Source organism: Clinocottus analis, unplaced genomic scaffold (genome assembly GCF_023055335.1).
Source record: "Clinocottus analis isolate CAN_PGR_092001 unplaced genomic scaffold, fCliAna1.0.p SCAF_1, whole genome shotgun sequence".
In the NCBI taxonomy this organism is placed as follows: Eukaryota; Metazoa; Chordata; class Actinopteri; order Perciformes; family Cottidae; genus Clinocottus; species Clinocottus analis.
Window position 1 is genome coordinate 17,822,307 of NW_027175820.1, and position 20,266 is coordinate 17,842,572.

At 40.7% G+C, this 20,266-nt stretch overlaps 1 protein-coding gene across 2 annotated transcripts in view; it reads left to right on the forward strand.

The window, feature by feature from the left end:
• Positions 1-20,266, forward strand: part of trpm7 (transient receptor potential cation channel, subfamily M, member 7) — a 33,690-nt gene that overhangs the window by 2,153 nt on the left and 11,271 nt on the right. Inside the window, exons 2-22 of one of the 2 annotated variants that reach the window (XM_068599543.1) lie at positions 4,918-4,997; positions 6,093-6,131; positions 6,828-7,035; positions 8,092-8,305; positions 9,063-9,187; positions 9,405-9,576; positions 10,306-10,480; positions 11,295-11,418; positions 11,707-11,779; positions 12,971-13,071; positions 13,433-13,567; positions 13,656-13,709; positions 13,793-13,933; positions 14,148-14,282; positions 14,456-14,733; positions 14,835-15,063; positions 15,717-15,872; positions 16,091-16,234; positions 18,461-18,589; positions 18,754-19,005; positions 19,917-20,091. In XM_068599543.1, coding sequence (XP_068455644.1) covers positions 4,918-4,997; positions 6,093-6,131; positions 6,828-7,035; positions 8,092-8,305; positions 9,063-9,187; positions 9,405-9,576; positions 10,306-10,480; positions 11,295-11,418; positions 11,707-11,779; positions 12,971-13,071; positions 13,433-13,567; positions 13,656-13,709; positions 13,793-13,933; positions 14,148-14,282; positions 14,456-14,733; positions 14,835-15,063; positions 15,717-15,872; positions 16,091-16,234; positions 18,461-18,589; positions 18,754-19,005; positions 19,917-20,091 — 3,139 coding nt within the window. Of the gene's footprint in view, positions 1-4,917; positions 4,998-6,092; positions 6,132-6,827; positions 7,036-8,091; positions 8,306-9,062; positions 9,188-9,404; positions 9,577-10,305; positions 10,481-11,294; positions 11,419-11,706; positions 11,780-12,970; positions 13,072-13,432; positions 13,568-13,655; positions 13,710-13,792; positions 13,934-14,147; positions 14,283-14,455; positions 14,734-14,834; positions 15,064-15,716; positions 15,873-16,090; positions 16,235-18,460; positions 18,590-18,753; positions 19,006-19,916; positions 20,092-20,266 lie in introns of those variants that run through there. The other variant, XM_068599628.1, reaches the window with a different exon arrangement.

The window sequence follows — 20,266 nt, forward strand, 5'->3', positions numbered from 1 at the left end:
CTGTAGAATGACTGTGGCATGCCTCTCTGAGCTCTGTTATCTCACACTCTAATCCGTTTGCACCACGCGCGCGCGCGCACGCAAGCCCATTTGAAGATGACTGATAACGTTTTTCCAGTGGCTCTGGATTGTTTAATTTTTTATTTTTTTTTAAAGGTCGCAGTATCAGTTTGTTGATTTTATGAATGGAGTGCTCCCCTGTAGATCTTATCCAGCTGATCCCTCCCGCCCCCTTCCCCTTTCACCTCACTGCTTCCCTCATTCTGCAGAGCTGTAGCTCCTGGCCCGGCATGCAGCTGACTTGCATGTGCTTTATTCTACCCCAAAAACACTAGAGGGAATACAACTTAATATATCATATGCTGCAGTTAATTATTATTTAATGTACACACACAAAGAGGTTTGGTATTTCATTTTGTTCACTCTCATAGAAGGGCCCTCTGTTATTTAAGAGAAGAGGTTTAGAAGCAGTAACTTGGAGCTGCTGCTGCTATCGACTATGCTGAGACTGTTATAACCTGGGTTTTCATAGGCTCACATAAACATGACCTCCAGATGTTGAGCGGAATAGCCATCACATGCTTTACATTATTAGGTTATACAACTGCTTGGAGCTAAGACTCAGGGTGGCATGCCAGCATGGTATCAGCGCATGCTGTAAAGTCTTTCAGAGCTGTGCCTACGGGGCACAATGGTGAGAGCCGGTCACATTTTGGCCTCATGACTTTATGAGCTGACTTTCTGTTTGTATTGCAGCCAATACACTTTGATACCAATTTCCTTCTAATCCGGCAGTTATGATACACTTTTCCCCTCAATTGAACATTCCTTTTTAGGATTAGATGTCAAAACAACTGAGATTTGGCAATATCTGCGGATTGATACAATCAGTAAGGCCGATCTGTGTCTAACATGTGTCACACTGTCATTACAGTGTGTGTGTGTGCGTGTGTATGTATATGTATATACATACATACATACATACATACATACATACATACATGCATACATATTTTTTTTTCATTCTCTATTTTAAGTTATATATGTATTGTTTTCCTTTACTCCATCTGTGTATATTCCTTGAACTCCACTACACTTTCTCAGAAATAAATAGGAAAAACAGCTTCTGTCGGTTCTCTGAGAACCAATCTTCTCTTTGGCTGCTGCTCACGTTCAAGCACTGACCCCACATCCTCCACTCTTTCTAATGGGTAAAAGAATGGCCAAGCCAGATGTTATCTCACCCCGTATTACGTCAGGCAGGGCCAGAGGAGCGATGGGTCGACCAGCCAGCCTCGTTACATTGTTGGGGAAAAAGGAGGAGGGGGAAGGAAGGGCAAAGGTGTGTGTGTGTCTGTGTGTATGTGTGTGTGTGTGTCTCTCGCTCTCTCAGTGTGTGTGTGTGTGTCTCTCTCTCTCTGTGTTTGTGTGTGTTTCTGTCAATCTGTGTGTGTCTCTTGCTTTCTCTGTGTGTATGTCTCTCGCTCTCTCTCTGTGTGTGTGTGTGTGTGTGTGTGTGTGTGTGTGTGTGTGTGTGTGTGTGTGTGTGTGTGTGTGTGTGTGTGTGTGTGTGTGTGTGTGTGTGTGTGTGTGTGTGTGCGTGCGTGCGTGCGTGCGTTTCTCGCTCTCTCTTTCTGTGTGTGTGTGTGTTGGGAGATAACAGTAGGAAAATAATGTGACAGTTTGTGATCAGATTTCTGCATTTCCAACATGATTGCTTATCAACAAAACGTTGAGCATCCTACATGATTGAACCCAGGGAGTTGGAAAGGAGCTGAGTTATATTTCCGGCAGTAAAGTAATCATAAAAACCATAGCTCAGAGAGGAAGAGGGAGGAAGTGAGGAAGTGGAGTCTGTATGTGTGTTTTTGGCGGGGCTCTTGAAGTATTTAATTATTTTCTCGCATGACATTAATTCTCAGGCATCATGGTTACAGGTTTGCAGAGCACAGTCCTGCTTCATTTACCTCATTGGCATTTTGTTTGATGGAGAGGACGACACCAGAGGTTTTGTTGAAAGCATTCTTCCACAGCGCAGGACAACACTGATTAGGTCATTAATTCAATGAGCAAGGGGGCACTGCAGAGCCAACAACCTGTAGTGTACAATTACAGGGCAGGATGTGATCATAACAAAGGGCAACTCACAATGTGAGGCAGGCTTCAGAGTAAAATGTATAAACAGCAGCAGCTCTTAGGATTGATTGCTCGGTTTGGGGGGTGAAACGCAACTCACGGTTCGGCTCATATCATGGTTTGAGTTATGGATCACATTGCAAAACAAAAATGGGGGCAAGTTTAACTTTTAGAGATGACACTTTTTGGACGCCGTTAAATATTGCCAATCGTTGAACCACATGTTTCTGTTGCCCTTGTTTATTTACAGCAGCTGGTAAACAAAGTTTCAGACTATGTTGTTTCTGCTCCGTCCCAAAAAATATTTCAACTGCTCTGAAGAAGTCAGTGTAAACTATGAAAAATTAATGAGTAAAGGTAACCTCAGGAACCCATTGGTACCAATTATTTAATGCTAAGCTGGCCTGGAAGGTGCCTAAATAATTATCTGAAGTTGGGCTAAATTTAGATAAGAGAAAAACTGGCAAGGCCATATCCACAGAGGCTGTTTCCCCTCATCTCAATAAATCTAAGTGGATTCCATGGAAACCAACCAGTTTCCCATTTGCAAAAATGCCACTACTGCCATGAAGTTTTGGGCAAAAACAAGTTGTTTTGCATGCAGTATAAATTTGTTATGTTCGCGTCTGCTAAAATGGGTTTCCACACACTAGTTCCTAAACAGTCCTGTAATTGCATGCATTGGAAAACTTAGACTCTTGTTGCTCCAACGAGCCTAATTGTATTCATGTTTAATGATGTTTGTCCCCATATTGTCCAATTCACATAGCGAGACCATTTTCTGAAACTTTACATCACTGTATAAATTGACCTGTTGCGACCTCTAGTATAATCACAGCCTCATGACTTTAATCATTTAACTGTTCTTCTTTTGGGGTCCAATTTTTTTTTTAAGTAAATATTTCATTTGGTGTCTTGAGTTGTATTTTCTTTTGGTCCTTATTAAAATAGTCATTATGTAGTCAAAGTCATAGTCAGGGAAAGAAGAAAAACATCAATATAACAGGTGACCCCAGACCTTTGAGTGACAGTGTATCTGGATGGTGTTCTTTAAGATTTTGCTGTTTCAATGTGGTATTTACATTATTAAAGCAAACTTTGTTGAACTTGTATCCCAACTCGTACATGTTGTGAGAAGAAACATGGGTCATCTACCAAGATTGGTTTGTGTGGACACACCCATTGCAGATTTCTTCCGTGGAAAAGACTCAGTCTGAATAGCAAAGACACCGTTCTGTATGAACCCATGTTTCGTGTTCCATGTTTCTTTAGTTCACAGGGTGAACTTTACTTTGCTGCCCACAGTTTGAGTAGGGATTAGGTTTAAAAAAAAATAATGTTCTTTTGGAAATGAGTTTCAAAAGAAGTTCAGGGCCTGTGTTGTTGGGAGAGGTTTTGTGTGTAGTGCATTAGTCACAGTTGGTGGTGTGTCCTCAGTAGACAACTAGGTATATATCATTGAGGCCTCTGCCCATCCACTAATCCTTTCCCACACCCCCCGCCTCCCTCGTCTCTTTCTCCTCAGTCTAACTATAATATCTAGTTGGTCTCAGAGACATTCATCCGTCCCCGGAGTGGCTTCTTACAGATTAACCGTGGATGGAGTTTTGGAGGCTGCCACCTCTCACTGATTACTCAGTTTTTAACTCGGGTCAATCTGTCTGGTAACGGCATCGCTGTAGACTTTGAGACTTGTTTGGAAATCTTCTTTTGAGAGACGGAGACCGATAGAAGTGCAACTGATTTGTTGTTGATGATCCATTGCTCAGGGGAAGCTGTGGCGACTGTGGTTTGTCCAGGAGATGCATGAAGGAGCCTTGGCATGTTTCTGTACAAAGCCCTTAAACACAGAGATGAAGAGGACTACAACCAGGTACTTGCTCAGTGGCTCGGTGTCACTGGTCAAGCGATGGGATGACTTGTTGGTGAAGATATTTCCGTAAAAGCACCATTTGTTGTAGACAGAATAGAAGCAGGGTCACTATGGTTTGTGAGTCTTGGCACTAGAGACGAGAGACTTTTGTGAGAGATGATGATTGAAATTTAGACATATCTAACTACATAGAAATGTTGACTCGTGAGAATCATTTGCTCCAGCAGATAATTACTTGCTGGTAACTGCTTGGTTCACAACATTTCCGGCCCTGGTTGTTGTAATACTGTCGTTTTGAGTTTCACGAATAGTTGAAACGCTTTGCTGAGAAGCAGGTGACGGTGTTTGCAGGTTTCCCCCTTTTGTGCTTGGAGGGATTAATGGGGCTAATCGCTCTGAGCTGTACCGGTGGGAACAATAAGGCATGAGGCGTTTAATTGAAAATTCCTGGGACATAAATCTTTGTTTTAAAGGAATACTGACGCAGAATTAATATTTTATTGCGGGTTTACAATTGGCAAGCACCTGTGGCTGATGTGCCTCCTGAACTAAAGTTATAATTTTTTATATTTTATTTTTGTATTATTTCAAATTCTAATCCCTTTGAAATTCAAAGACTAAATCCTGGATTAAGAGGTTACCAGCCCCCTTTTAGGAGGATGTTCTATTATTTTCAGAGAAATCAGACAGTTTATCACTTTTCATTTATCTCCGACGTTTTCTTTTTTTCTTGCATTCTTAGTGAAACTACAATGGATACAATGTTGGCAGTCTTTGTAGGAGCACTGAATAACTACACGTTTTTAGCAGATCAAATTATTAAAATGCAAATATGGTAAAGCTGTGAACACAAATGAACAACATCAGTCCACTGCTCACACTTTTAAACTATTTCTTTTTGTTCACAGTCCCAGAAACCCTGGATAGAAAGCACTTTCACCAAGCGGGAATGTGTGTACATACTTCCAGTGTCAAAGGACCCCCACAGGTATGTGCTTAGAAGTACTGTAGTGTGCCTTGTGTTGATAACCATAGAAACCATGTAATTGTATGGTGTGTGTTTAAAGTAGGCCCAAACCCTAACCACTACTCTCCAAAGAGTAAATGAGTCTGTTTCCACATAATCTTTATGTACAAGTCTGTCACTGTAATTACAGCGTTAAGTGAGGGGGAAGACCAGTGATGAACCTGTGTGTTATCTGTCTGCTATTTTAGGAAGTTTGGGTTTCTTTTTTGGGAGTTATTGGATTCTAGAAAGTCTGAATCCCATTTCATGTTTACTGATAAATTTGAATTATTATTGTTTGTTTGAAATTGTAAAAAAAATATATATTTTCTGTGTGTGTAATCATGTTAAGCAGGATTTTCCTGCAGACTTACTGAAATCTTGCAAAGCTGTGTTAAACTAGTATGGAGAAGGCTTCTTATTGACTTTGCATGCAGGCTACTAATTCACAATGTACCACGTGTTCATAAGAAGCACACACGAAATAGCTCAATTAAAGGTACAGCCACTGGTATACAAGTCATCCAGCTATAAAGAAACGGGCAAAGAATAAATTCGCATTTTGTTTGTAAAATGTTAATTTTTTTTTGTATGTTTATTTTAACCACCTCCCTCTGTGTAAGCCATTTCTGTTTTTAGTTACACTTTCAAGAAATCAGTCCTAACATTCTTCTTGTAAACCCACAATGATACTTGGTTACTTCTCTGTTTTCTTTTACATTAATTATTTGCCACTGTGTTTTCTTTGCTATCAACAGTACGCGCTGCTGCTCAAAGATGATTCAAAGGTGTTAGTGAACATGGACACATTTAACAGGCCAACGGCCACCATGTGACTGTGATGAAAGTGAGAGTCCCCTTGGCAGGTTTCACAACCCTCTCTTGGTTAAAGGCCAATCTGAGCTGCCTACCCTGCTGACAGATAACCTTCCTTAATGTCCTCAAACTTTGTCTTTTGATAGTTTGCTTCTCATGGGGAGAGATCAGACCTTTATACATGTACTCCACATTTTGGTGGTTTGTATTCATTCAAATTAAAATCAATGAGTAATTATGTTCCTGTAAATTTCTTTCCAGATGCCTTCCAGGATGCCAGATTTGCCAACAGCTCGTCCGGTAGGTATTTGTTTGATTTTTGTTCCCTTCTTTCTTTGTTACCTGACAGGATTAGTCTGAGAGACTTTATGCTAACCACTTACTTTACATCAGAAAAGGCACACATGCAAATTCCTTAACAGTGTAATTTCACGGAAACAATTGACCTCCTGGCTTTATGTCAGGATGCACAATCTCATCTAAGGTATTTAAAGGAGGTGTTAAAACTACAAAGCTTAAGGCAGTCATTCATTGTAATATTAATAAATCGAAGAGCCCCAATAATAGTGAAGCTCTTTCAAGTCTATCAAACCTTGTTATCATTGTTGTTTATGAGGATAACGTTTTCTTTTTTTCTTTGTTGTATTTCTGGGATGTATTATAAGGAAGAGATTTGAGATCATGATCATGATGATTTGCAACGCTTCACATTCTTACATGTTTTTATATATATATGTATATGTATATGTGTGTGTGTGTGTATTTATCACAGTGATAATAGGGAAAGGTAAACATTCACATATAAAGCTACTCACTTATAAAGCTCATAATACATTAAACAAATAATACAAATCCATAGGATAAAAGCACAAAACTAATGGGTAAAATATACCAACACATAAGAACACCATAGATACAATTTTATTAGAAGCAACATCAGATGACCCACTCGGATATATACTATTATATTAATGAAATATGATTTTCACCTTCCAGATGCTGCTGTGGACGGCTGGTGCGGCAGCATGTTGGCTTCACAGCCAGCTTGGCCACGAAGTACTCGGACGTGAAGCTGGGTGAAAACTCCAACCTGTCCATGCCCGAGCTGGAGGAGTGGTCGGTGGAGAAACACACGGAGGCGAGCCCCAGTGATGCCTATGGTGTCATCAATTTCCAGGGAGGGTCTCACTCGTACCGAGCCAAGGTAGGATGGCAAATTATTCTCTGCTGAAGGGCAGTTAGGTCTTGTTTGGTGGGAATGCTGCATTACACAGTATTTGGCCGGGCGCACCCCCGGGTCATCAACAATGCATGTTGTCTAAATTAACAACTAGTCGCATTTAGTTAGGACAAAACAATCCAACAAAACCACAGATCTGACACCCTGCACAGTGCACAGACAAGACATTCCAGCACAGCTGCGCCGGCGCCAGTTGCGCACCTTGGCGCGGGGAGGGGCACCAGCAGCCCCGGTGCAGCAGCAACAACAACAACAGCGCTGTGGCTTGTTTATGATTTAAATATGAATGCAAATGTAAACGATAACATAATCAGCATTTTACTCACCAGATGCACATAAACCTCTGTAGGAAAGGGGTCATCAGTAAGTCTTGAGATTCTAGGTTCGAGAAGCTAGCTCCACTGACCAATCACAGCGCATGTTAATGGTTACGCGGGCCCTGTGACCAATCACACGTCTAGACCTTCTAGAAGACTGTAATCAGGCTGCAGAGGAAGAGAGGTGAAAAGTGATTGGATAAAGATGCTGTTAACCAGGTCCAAAGAAAGCCATAGCAGAGGCCTGAAGCAGCAGAGGAACAGATGAAGACAGCTGTGAAATGAGAAAATAAGCTAATAGGAAAACATTATTCTAATACATGATGTAGTGTATTTGTGAAAAACACTTGCATTATAAAATAGCTATAACTTTTAATTGTAAAAAATAAAACATTTTAATTATAAAATAGCTGTAATTTTGTGATTCTGGCCACCAGATAAGGCTTAGAAGAAACTGACGGCCCGCCACTTGTAAACATTATTATTAACCACCAAACAAAAAATAATGAAAAAGAGAAGAAAAAAAGTATAATGGGAACGGTCCCAGTCTTTATTACTGGTTATTATTAATTAAAACAATGTTATGCTGACACAATCGATCAGTCAGTTAGTCATTTTTCAACCAAACATTGTTGTGCTAGCTTTCTCTGCTTTGTGTATTTTCATGAACATGCTTCTCTTGTGTCTTTGCAAACGTGGGCAGTATGTGCGTTTGTCCCACGACTCGCGGCCAGAGAGCATCCTGCGGCTGATGCTGAAGGAGTGGCATATGGAGCTTCCCAAAATCCTCATCTCTGTCCATGGAGGAGTTCAAAACTTTGAACTGCACCCGCGCCTCAAGCAAGTGGTGGGCAAGGGCCTCATCAAAGCCGCCGTCACCACCGGGGCCTGGATCCTCACCGGAGGGGTCAACACAGGTTTGTAGTCTGAGAGAGAATATTTTAGTCTTGACCGAAACATAACAAACAAACCTTTAGATCATGGGAAAGTAATACAGCGAATGTGTGAATGTTAAGCTCTCTGAGTGTAATGAAGAATTGGTATTATTATTGAATAGACATGGAACTCTTACTTTCCACCCATGCTTACTTGCATATTATTTATAGGCACACACAAACACACTTATATTGTACTCAAATCTACACAAACACACACATCAGAGGGTGCTATGCTGATGTAGCAGAAGTTGTAATACCGGGCTCTAAGCGTGTCATTTGGCTATGTGTCGTGGCCGAGGTGTGTCTGCAGCCACAGCATGGCGTTAAGATGGTGTGGTCTGATCATAGTGTTTAAATCATTGCTCACAGGGTCAATTACCCAGACCAGTGATTACTCCTAATGCCTCTGGCAGCCTGACCAGTTGGGATAGTCTCCTGGATCACAAATTACTGCTGAATCCATGAGATCCATTAGCTGAGGATTGTGGTTCACAAACAACCCCAGGACTAATGTACTTGTTGAGGACTTGCCCCTTATGTGACATTTTGATCTCAGAAGCCACAGTGTCTTGGCTAGTTCTTTAAACATGCATGGTTAATGCAATCTGCACTGTCTCACACACTTTTACTTGACAGAGACTTATAACAAAATTGTACTGGTCATGGACTAAAAGCTAAATATTTTTTGTTAAGGCGAATGAAAGTGTATTGATTGTTTAATGTATCCTTCTTAAAGGTGTGGCAAAGCATGTAGGAGACGCTCTCAAAGAACACTGTTCAAGATCGTCAAAGAAAATTTGCACTATTGGGATCGCACCCTGGGGAGTCATTGAAAACCGGAATGATCTCATTGGCAGAGACGTAAGATACAACTCTTACAATCTTCTTTGTTCTTATTATCTCAAAAGATCTTCTTATTTTGACAACAAGTCAATATTGTTAGATACTTAATAACCTCTCAGTCAATTTAATCTTGAATCTTTTCATGGCGGAAAGGATTTTGTCAATGATTTGTTTTTATTAAAAAACAAGTTATTTTTTTCTCGTTCTTCATTAAACTCTCCTCTCCACACTGCAGATTATTGCCCCGTACCAGACGCTGCTGAACCCTCTCAGCAAACTAAATGTTCTCAACAATCTGCATTCCCATTTTCTCTTGGTGGATGATGGGACAGTGGGCAAGTACGGCGCTGAGGTCCAACTGCGGCGGGACCTGGAAAAGCATATCAACCTCCAAAGAATACACGCGCGTGAGAAAAACTGTAACTTGACTAAAGCAAGAGATTTTTGATGAACACTTTAGATCTAGAAAAGCTGTCACTACATTATCTCAGAAGAAGAGCCCAAGAGTTTGTTTGTGTGAACTCATCTAATGAAGATACCACACGTATTTGTTTACTTAGTCTTTAGATTGGTTATTAGTCTATTAATTGGGTAATGCTATGGGCACCTGGGGTTTTTCTTAAGGAGTAGGAAGCTACAGGACCAGGATACACCTGGGTAGGCCTATGATTTTTTTTTTTTTTTTACCAGCTCGACACAGGAGAGGCAGCGTGGGGGATTATTTTTTGTTTTGTTTGTTTGCTTTTTTTGTTAAGTTGCAATAAATATCAGAAAAACCGGACTCCCGCATACACACTACATTCTTTTAGCTGCGTAACCTACAAACCTAAGGTGCATCAGTGGCTTTTTGATTCATTTTATTGTCTTATGGGACAAATGCCCATTACAATTCCTTCATTAGACATTATGTATAAGAGTAAGTAACTGTTTAATACCCTTCTGATAATGGTGTAAACATTAAGAAGTCAGTTTGTCTTTGCCTGGTGGAAACTAGATGATAACAGTGAGCTATCATCTAAACCTCTCATGAACTGTCATTTGGGTGGAGCTGTAGTTGGGGAATAACTCTGAAGCTGAACATAATAATGTAACATCAACAAAAACATTAAGTCCAGTCTTTGTCCTTTTTCTTGTAGGAATTGGTCAGGGTGTTCCCGTTGTGGCCCTGATCTTTGAAGGGGGTCCCAATGTGATTCTGACTGTGCTGGACTACCTTCAGGAGAGCCCTCCTGTCCCAGTGGTGGTGTGTGAGGGGACTGGCCGTGCTGCTGACATTTTGGCTTACGTTCACAAGCAAACTGAGGAGGGAGGGTAAGACACACGCACATGAACACACAAAGAACGGGTGGACGGGGAAAGAAAATGACAGCCGTGGTTGGCGTGCCAAAACAAAATCTTTCCTAAATCAGTTTTAATGTTTTTATTGTGAAATCACAATATAAATGACCATATATTTGGAAAGAAAGGAATTAATGGAGAAATGGTAATGTTAATTGGTAATTAAGGAGTCACCCGGAGAGAATTAATCCAAATCAAGGTTTCAGCCAGTGTTTTGCAGTAGGATCCTGTTGGTGATGAATGCTCTACTGTGCCATATACAGTGATGTTCTTTATTGCCATCAAATGAATTTTGCCATTCCTTTGATGGCAGTATCGTTGGTGGGTGATCTATTTCTGTCCCAGAAGGATTTCTAACAACCCAGCCACAATCCAGTCAGTTATAAGGGAGTTGAAAATGGTTAAACATGTGACAGAGTGCATTTAAATGTAATCTGCTGACAGGCAGGAGAAGAACATGCAGCATTACAATCTAACAATATACATGCTTCTCGCCAAAAAGACATGGTATTAAAATGAATTAGCAAATCAGCCACCAACGATGCTGCCATCAAAGGAACGGCAAAATAAGAAAACACAGAACTTCACCGCCTCACATGCACGGCATGCATTGGAGTCTAGTGCAGTTTATTACTCCTCTTTGAATTCTGTTGGAAACTTTCTCATAGCGTGTTTCCCAGAGATCAAAGCACTGTGTGCTGGAATCAAACCTATATTTTAAGTGTTTTTACAACTGTGTGGGTTTGAGCAGTTTGACCGTAACCATCTTGTACTGTACCGTCTACAGTAGTCTCCCTGATGGAGTGGAGACTGACATCATCGCAACCATCAAGAAAACCTTCAACTTCAGCCTGAGTGATGCCATCCACCTCTTTCAAACTCTGATGGAGTGCATGAAAAGCAAAGAATTGGTACATTCCTAAATATATTTTAATCATTTTCATACACTTCTAATCGTTTTGTTCTCATCTATTTACTCCCATTTAAAAGAGTAAGTAAAGTGCACAGATCAAATTCATAATTAAATTAATTTCTGGAAACCAAACAAAAGCTTTTGGAGAAATAATAAGAAATGGAGCAGCCGCATATGATGGTTCCACTGTTAGTTTTCAAAAAGTGATATATAAAAAACTCTTGACATCTGGCCAATTGCTTCTGGGAACATGTTGATAAATGCTATCTTGTTTCTTGGATAACAGATCACTGTGTTTCACATCAGCTCAGACGAGCACCAGGACATTGACGTGGCAATTCTGAGGGCTTTACTCCAAGGTTAGTAGATGACTGCTTCATGAACCTTTTTGCTCCAACTTCTTGAACAAAATGAACTGAGTCACATGCAGTTGACTCAGTCTATTCATATGCTGAGTTTGTTGGCTTTGGGAGATAACGATTTTAAGACTTTGTAATGTTTTCATTGGGATGAAGATGTGCTTTGAAAGCAGTGGTCACACTGTGTGCCCTTCTCTTTGTGTTCCTGAGGAGATCATGTTGCTCACATTCACAGGGCCTCTGTGCTGCAACACTGTCCGTCACCGAGCTGCATGTCTCACTCTTATTCCTCTCCTTCTCTGCACTTTGTTAGGGGATCTGTACATATTCATATTTGGTATGAATGCAGTTGGAATAAAAAGAAGAAAAATACCCACTTAATACCCACTTTCTTTAAACTCTGACAAGCTGTTGTTTGAACAGGGCATTCTTCGTCTTAGGTATGGAACACGTTGTTCACCTAAAAGAAGTGTTTTGCACTAGATGTAGGTGGGTGCGGAAATTCTTGTAATTCAAGTTTATTTAAACAAAAGCAAAGGCTTTGAGAGCGACTGCAGCTGATGGATAGTCTGCGGAAACTGGTTCTGACAAACAGACTAACTGAAAATGCCCACTCAGGCAAATATTTGTCTCCCTAAGGTGCAGTCTTCCTGGTGAAACAGTAACTCATCCTCAAAGGGACCCTCGAGTACAAAAGCTATCAGGCCTATTAAAGAATACAGAGTGCTGCTTTAAGATCTTTCTCTCTTCAACTGTGATTCAATTAATTTAGTAGGCTGAGTGTTAAATGGGAAGTTTGAAAGAGTCACAAGAAATGTCGTCGCTGTTTAAAGCTGAATACATCCTCCTTTCTCAGTGTGGATTTTGAAGCAGACAGTCTGCTGTCTGCTTAAATAGGGATACATGCAATGAATTATGCAATAATAATCAATTGATTCAGGTGGTTTCTCAAAGACAGTAAAGCAGATTAGTGTGGAAGAGCGCATGAGACTGAACTAGGATTCACTTTGTAGTCTAATCTGCTGTATTGGTGTGTAATTGACTGTATTACTGCCCAGGCCCTGCTCTACTAACCCCCTCTAATCCTGCTCGCTGGCTAACAGTGAATACACAGTTAATAAGGCTTTACTTTTCTGGGAATTAATATCTGTATCGGGGATGTTTACACACAGCTGTACCTGTGTATTTCAGGCACAAATGCATCAGCCTTCGATCAGCTGGTCCTGACTCTGGCCTGGGACCGGGTTGACATAGCCAAGAATCACGTGTTTGTGTACGGACAGCAGCTCCTGGTATGTATGCGTGTTTATTTGTCTGTGTGTTTTTGCTCATGGATGTTGATTTAGCTCGGCTCCAATTCGTTGAACTCGCCCAAAATGACCTCCAGAACCTCTGCTTACCACAATCTGCAGTCTGCGGAGCCGGGGGTTTGGACTCGGGCAGGCTGCCATATACTGCTTGTCTTGACTGTAACATGAATCCCATAACAAATTTCTTTATAAGCTGCCCTTAGTGCTTGTGTTTATTTTGAAACTCGGGGGAAGCCTGGCTGCTTTGTGTTTTTTTGTAATGGAGATATTTTTGGTCTCTCCCTGTGTTTGTTTTATAAACAATCATTTGTGTGTGTGTGTGTGTGTGTGTGTATATATAAAGGTGAGCTCTCTGGAGCAAGCAATGCTGGATGCACTCGTGATGGACAGGGTGGATTTTGTCAAGTTGCTCATAGAAAATGGCGTGAGCATGCATCGATTCCTGACAATTAGTCGGTTGGAGGAGCTCTACAATACGGTAACATTATGAAACGCTACCAATGAATAACAGTGATGGACTGTGTGTAAACAATGTGTACATAATTGTTCTTTATCTTCAATTTTAGAAACAACTTCCCAACAACCCAACTCTCCTCCACCTGGTTAGAGATGTTAAACAGGTACAGTCCGTGTGAAAAGTATAGTTTATCAGTTGATGTTGAACCAGAGTCTGTTCAGTCAGCACCACTGTGCCTCCTTACAGAGCCATCTGCCTCCAAACTACAAGATCACTTTGATTGATGTGGGCCTGGTAATCGAGTTCCTGATGGGCGGGACTTACAGGTGCAACTACACCAGGAAACGCTTCCGAATCATTTACAACAATCTCCATGGCAACAATAGGGTGAGTTTTTACTTTTCAGGCCTGTGTTTCAACTTTATTTAAAGTGGTATGATGCATTTTGGTGAAAACCTGTGGATGTAGTCAAAAATAGAAAATATCTGCAGAATCATTTCACGCATTGTATTTCGTAAACTGTTATTTAATGCATTATGAACTATAGTAAAAGTTAGCAGAGTAAATCAACTAATCTGAAAATGTTTCATGTCCTGCACAGAGGTCGGGGCGCCACTCTGCAGGTCCTGGTTCTCATTTGAGGAAAAGCCACGAGTCTTTTAGCATGCAGGCTGACAAAAAAGAGAAGACGCGGCACAACCACTTCATCAAAACTGCACAGCCATACAAACCGAAGGTAAATATTTACAAGGAACAAAGCCTTCATTAGACTGTAAGGAACATCTCACAACCCTAAAAAGTGAAAGGCCTAATGATAAATAACTACATTTCATCACTTTTAAATGGGGGTGGTGGGAGAGTAAAGTCAGTCTGCCTCTACTCTTCTCACCGTTGCTTCCCTCTCCTCAGCTTGAATCTTCCATCGAGCAGAACAAAAAGAGAAGCAAAGAAGAGATTGTGGACATAGACGACCCAGAGACGCGGCGGTTTCCCTACCCTTTCAATGAGCTGCTGGTGTGGGCTGTGCTGTTGAAGAGGCAGAAAATGTCACTCTTTTTCTGGCAGCACGGTGAGGAGAACATGGCAAAGGCACTGGTGGCCTGCAAGCTTTGCCGATCCATGGCCTACGAGGCGAAGAAGAGCGACGTGGTGGACGACACCTCAGAGGAGCTCAAGGAGTACTCAAAGTAAGTGTTTATGTGCCTTTGATTCATGTCATGTCGCTATAAAACCCAGATTTCTTTGTCAAAGTAAAAGCTGCTGAAAACAAACTGCTGACGTCTTTCAGTGAGTTTGGGACGTTAGCGGTGGACCTGCTGGAGGAGTCGTTCAGGCAGGATGAGACCATGGCCATGAAGCTGCTCACCTACGAGCTCAAAAACTGGAGCAACTCCACCTGTTTGAAGTTGGCTGTCTCCTCCCACCTGCGGCCCTTTGTGGCTCATACCTGCACCCAGTTCCTGCTGTCAGACATGTGGATGGGACGGCTAAACATGCGCAAGAACTCCTGGTACAAGGTTCATGTTCCATTTAGATTTTTATTTTTGGTAACAAACGACAATGTAAAGTATTGGTGTGTATGTGCAGCTTAATACAAATATTAAACCATGATGTGGTTGTTTAATATTTGTATTTGGTCAAGTTTTGTCAACAGATCCAGTGTTTTTGGGGCTTGAACAAAGGTTTGCTTTCATATTTAATCCCTACATTACATCGTTGAGGTGTTCAAAGGCCACCATGATTCATAGTGAGGAATAGGAACAGAATTTAAACTTGTTTATCGCTGGTGACCTTCTAGCTTTTCCTGAATTGTAGGTCTAAATCCAAAGGAACCATCTGCACTGCAGAAAAACTATGTTAGTTCTGTTACAAAAGACACTTAATTTGTCTCCAAACATTCTTGTTAAATATAAAGTAAATAAGCTAACTGGAAACATTTTTTTATTTTTAGATTTGGATACTCGCATGAAATGATCACGCTGTAACAGATACTAAACTGTTTCAGATTTTAGCTTTAGTGTGGAGACTTTTACAGCCAAACTTGGGCTGTTTTACACTATGTGTACACTTGGGCAATAAAACACTTGAGTTTCATTAGTGTGTGTAATTCAAAAGATATTCTTCACAAATATTGAAGCATCCACCCATATCAGTGTGTATCTGTCGCTAGGTGATTCTGAGTATCTTGGTGCCTCCTGCCATCCTGCTGTTGGAGTACAAATCCAAGGCTGAGATGGCTCACATCCCTCAGAGTCAGGACGACCACCAGATGACCATGGAAGACAGCGAACACAACATCCAAAACATGACTGAAGAAATACAAATGGTTTGATTTACTCAGTCCCTCTGTTTTTTTATTTTTATACGGTCACTTTTTTCTTTTGAAACGCTAAAATATGGTATCTCTCAAATTCATAAGTGTCTTCAAGATGAAATGTTGTCTTTGTGCTGTCTTATCTGTCTTTCTTTCTTTCTCTCTCTCTATTTTTTCCTCCACATTGTACCTACTGTTGTCTAACTTAGGCCCTTTTTTAACCTTTGCAGGATGTGTTCAAGGAGGCCAGATCCCAAGACCATGTGGAGGCAAAGAATGACATGGAGACGCATATTCGCTCCAGAAAGCTGCCCTTAACCAGGAAAATATATGCCTTCTACCACGCTCCTATTGTCAAGTTCTGGTCTAACACGGTAAAGAGCTTGCAGAAGAGGATGCTCACACACACATTTACACATCCATCTCACCATATATTTTTTGGCTGTGTAGGATTCAGGGTAATAATGTTACTACCCAGGAGCAGTTGCTTAACTTCGATTGTTTACATTTTTGCCCTGAAAGAGAGATAACTTGCCTGGTCTTCATGGTTCATATGTGGTAGAAATGGAAATGAGCAAAATTATTGCTTAGCTTGGTTCCTTTTGCTCTTTAGGATCTGGAACAGTTTAGTCCAAAGGGGTTATTAGAGATTTTGGTCACTGGTGATGTTGTGAACCAAGAAGAACATTAAAGCTTTGCTGTATGTTTATGGTTCCCTTCACCAGTATGGTCTGACAAAACCCTGCATACTTGTGGTGTGATCGACCACAAATAGGAGAAAGGGACAAGGTTCAACCATGTCTTATCAGGTGCCCACACAGAAAGTGGTGAGACACTAAAAATGGAAAGACTGCTCTCTTACTCTATGCGTCATACAGTTCACAAGGTACGTCTACTTAGACCCCTCAAAGTACGTCTCGTTGAGTATTTGTCCAGTATTTAAACCAATGCTCAACAGTCGAATCATTTATTTCCCAGAGTGCCATAGCAATGTGAAATTCTGGCAAGTTGGAAACCCCCCAACTTTTTTTTATTACTATTTGTAAAGCCACTGAAACTCTGTTGGAAATGTTCATAAGTGGGACCCAAATTAAGGACCATTTTCTTTCACATTGCACCAGCACTCTTACTGGTTGGGTTTGTGGAGTTAGAACGAATCTGAGCTTGGTGGCATGAATTTACGCTTTATTTTAAGAACACAAATTTATGGGCCACAGACTTGTCAAAAAGAGGCAGTTGTTTTTTTTTTAAACAAATATTCTTCAGTACAAACTTACCAGCACGTCTGCATAAAACAAGCCTGAGGCTGGTTCTCACGCACCGGGGAGAAGTCATTGAGGGTTTTATTTTCAGGAACAGGGTTGTTTTTCAGGCTGTTCAAGATCGAGAGGTGCTGATACCGTCACAGAAACTGCTATTCTAGGTAATATAGCGGTGCCCATGCTTATCTACATCTGCTGTACCTGCTTCCATTCCCATTTCAGCACATCAATACAGCACACAACAATAGCTTACCGATCAGGCGGCAGAATTAATGGCTGTTTTTCCAGCAGTTCACACCTCGGTCAACCTTAAGTGGGGAATACATTTACCATTGGGAAACAATCATGTGGCTTATACATGAAGAAAGCATGAGAGTGAGGTGTGCTAAGTACTTATAATACGTCACCTGAGCCATGTTTGGATCTAAAATGTTGTTGAACACTCCTCAGTTCATACCACCAAGTAAAAAACTAATAAATAACTGTACATTCACCTCATTTATTTATGTCATGAGTTGTCTCACAAGGGTGCTTTACTCATCTTAATTTAGTCTTTTAACATAACAATGTTCGCTATTTTGTTTTAAAAACAAAGTACAGCTGAGACTGTTAGGAAAGTATTGGACTAATTAGAATTTGACCCGATGATGGCATTGAAGGAAATGTTAAGAGCTCAATAAAGTTTTCAGTTTCCTCCTGAGGGAGGTGTAAACTAACTAAATGCCCTGGCATCCATTCAAAACGTGGCATGATATCTCTCACCTAGGAGAAGTTGTTATGACGAACACCGGGTTGATAAGGGAAGAGAACACCAATTATTTACAGTGGCTTTTATTCAGTGTTACGAGAAATATGCTGACACTTGCAGCTTTAATTTAGTAGAACATTCCAATCTCCATTTCTTATATAATCCCTGAACCGCTCACTCCTCCCTTCTGATGCAGACTTTGTTGGGAACTGTGATTTTCACTTGAGACAGAGAAGATCTTGCACAGCTAACCGCTAGAGCTCAGAGGTCTTAGTCAAAATGGCAGACTATTTACTCCGGACTCAAAGTGCCATGATGAGGTTCAGCCCCTTCAGGGGGCCTCAACTGCCCTCGTCTCAAAATATTTTGCCGAGGAAACTCCTCTTGGGAATTTTCTGAGTTTAGAGGCCCTTTGATAACTGGCCTGTGTTGACAATTATGTCCAACGTCTTGGATGCAGAGTATCCACATTTATGATGATTTAAATAATCACTGCATTCACATTCTTTGGAGGATGTATCCTTTATGTACATTCAATATGTTTTTGGAATTGTTTATGACTGTTATTGTTGTGTATCTCACATTGTCAGCTCTTCTACCTGGGCTTCTTGATGTTCTATTCATATGTCGTCCTGGTGAAAATGCCTGAATTACCTTCTCCTCAAGAGTGGGTGGTCATCCTGTACATATTCACCTCTGCCATTGAGAAAATTCGAGAGGTATGTGCAACATGAAAGTGTTAGGCATACATTGTTATTGTTAAACATTGCCTGTGATGAAGAGAACAAATTTGTGTGTTCACCAAAGATTTGAAATAACTGATCTCCTCAGTATTGTTTCACATTTAATTCCTTCTCTCTCTTTTATCGCTTTTTTTCTCCAGATGTTTATGTCTGAAGCAGGCAAAATAGGCCAGAAGATAAAGGTGTGGTTCAGTGACTATTTCAATGTGTCAGACTTTCTGGCCATTCTTACCTTCTTTATCGGCTTTGGCTTGAGATTGGCTGGAGGTGAAGCCTTTGTCCCCGGGAGGACGGTGTACTGTCTCAATATCATCTTCTGGTACGTGCGACTCCTGGATATACTGGCTGTCAACCAGCAAGCTGGACCGTATGTCATGATGATCGCTAAAATGGTGAGTTTGTGACAGTGAGAGGTCTCACCACTACCTAAAGTAGAGGAAGCAGACAGTAATGATTTTGTACACTGTTCAAAGTTGTTTAACGTCATAATTTTTGCAACCATGTTTTTCCTGGTCTCAGAGATGCAATGAAACAGGAATAATATTTGATTTTTTTTATGCATGCACTACATTGTAGGTTGAGTACTTTGTTTGTAATTGACACTGTAATAAATTAAGAACACCTCACATACGCTAATAACATATGTTAGAATGCTTCGATAGTGAAAGTAATGGATAACGTATGGCACTAAAGGCCATGACAGTAAAACAGACAACTTTAAATGATACGCAATTGTTTAGTAAATTTTTATTTATAATGGAGTCTGAACATATTGTGTGAGAGTAGTTGCCAGGGTATTGTGCATCACCCCATCCTTTTATTAATATTCATGTTTTAATCAGTTCACACATTAACAACAGACTTTTTACTACGACCTCTACTATTTTGTCTATTTCGTGTGCTGCATGTTGCAGTTTTCACAAAGCCTCGGCGTTAAAAAGCTTACCTTGAACCAAATATATGTTAAGATCATGTGAAATTGTCTTGTTTAATTTTGTTCAAAGAGTAGTTTGCGAAAAAAACTAATGTGTTGCGCTAAATATAAAGCTATGACAAGCGAGCAATTAGCATGGTCTGTTTTATTTTTTTATTTTTCCATTATTTAACGAGCTGCTATATAAAAAGTTACAGAACTTTATTTCGTTTCAAAAGCAATAAAATCGTGCTGATTTTGTATCCCAAAGTAGATGCGTTTGCACTAAAGAAACTCTCTGGAAAACCTCCTTAATAAGTTTTCTATTATTTCGAGTAGTGATAATGCCCCACCAGTGATTGTTTCATTCACTATGTGTGACTCTTTCAGGTGGCCAACATGTTCTATATTGTGGTAATAATGGCTATAGTCCTGCTGAGCTACGGCGTACCTAGGAAGGCCATTCTGTACCCAGAAGAAGAGCCCAGCTGGACGCTGGCCAAAGATGTGGTCTTCCAGCCATACTGGATGATGTACGGGGAAGTGTATGCCTATGAAATTGATGGTAAGGACGATGAGGATGGTAGGGGAGATTACAATGGTAAGAACGGATTTATTAAACGCTTCTCACCATGGCATGATGGCAAATTGTCACTCAAAACGGGCACTGTAAAAATCAAATCCACGATGCCTCAATCATTGCCTTCCTCTCGCTACGTCTTTCACACCTAGAAGCAGAC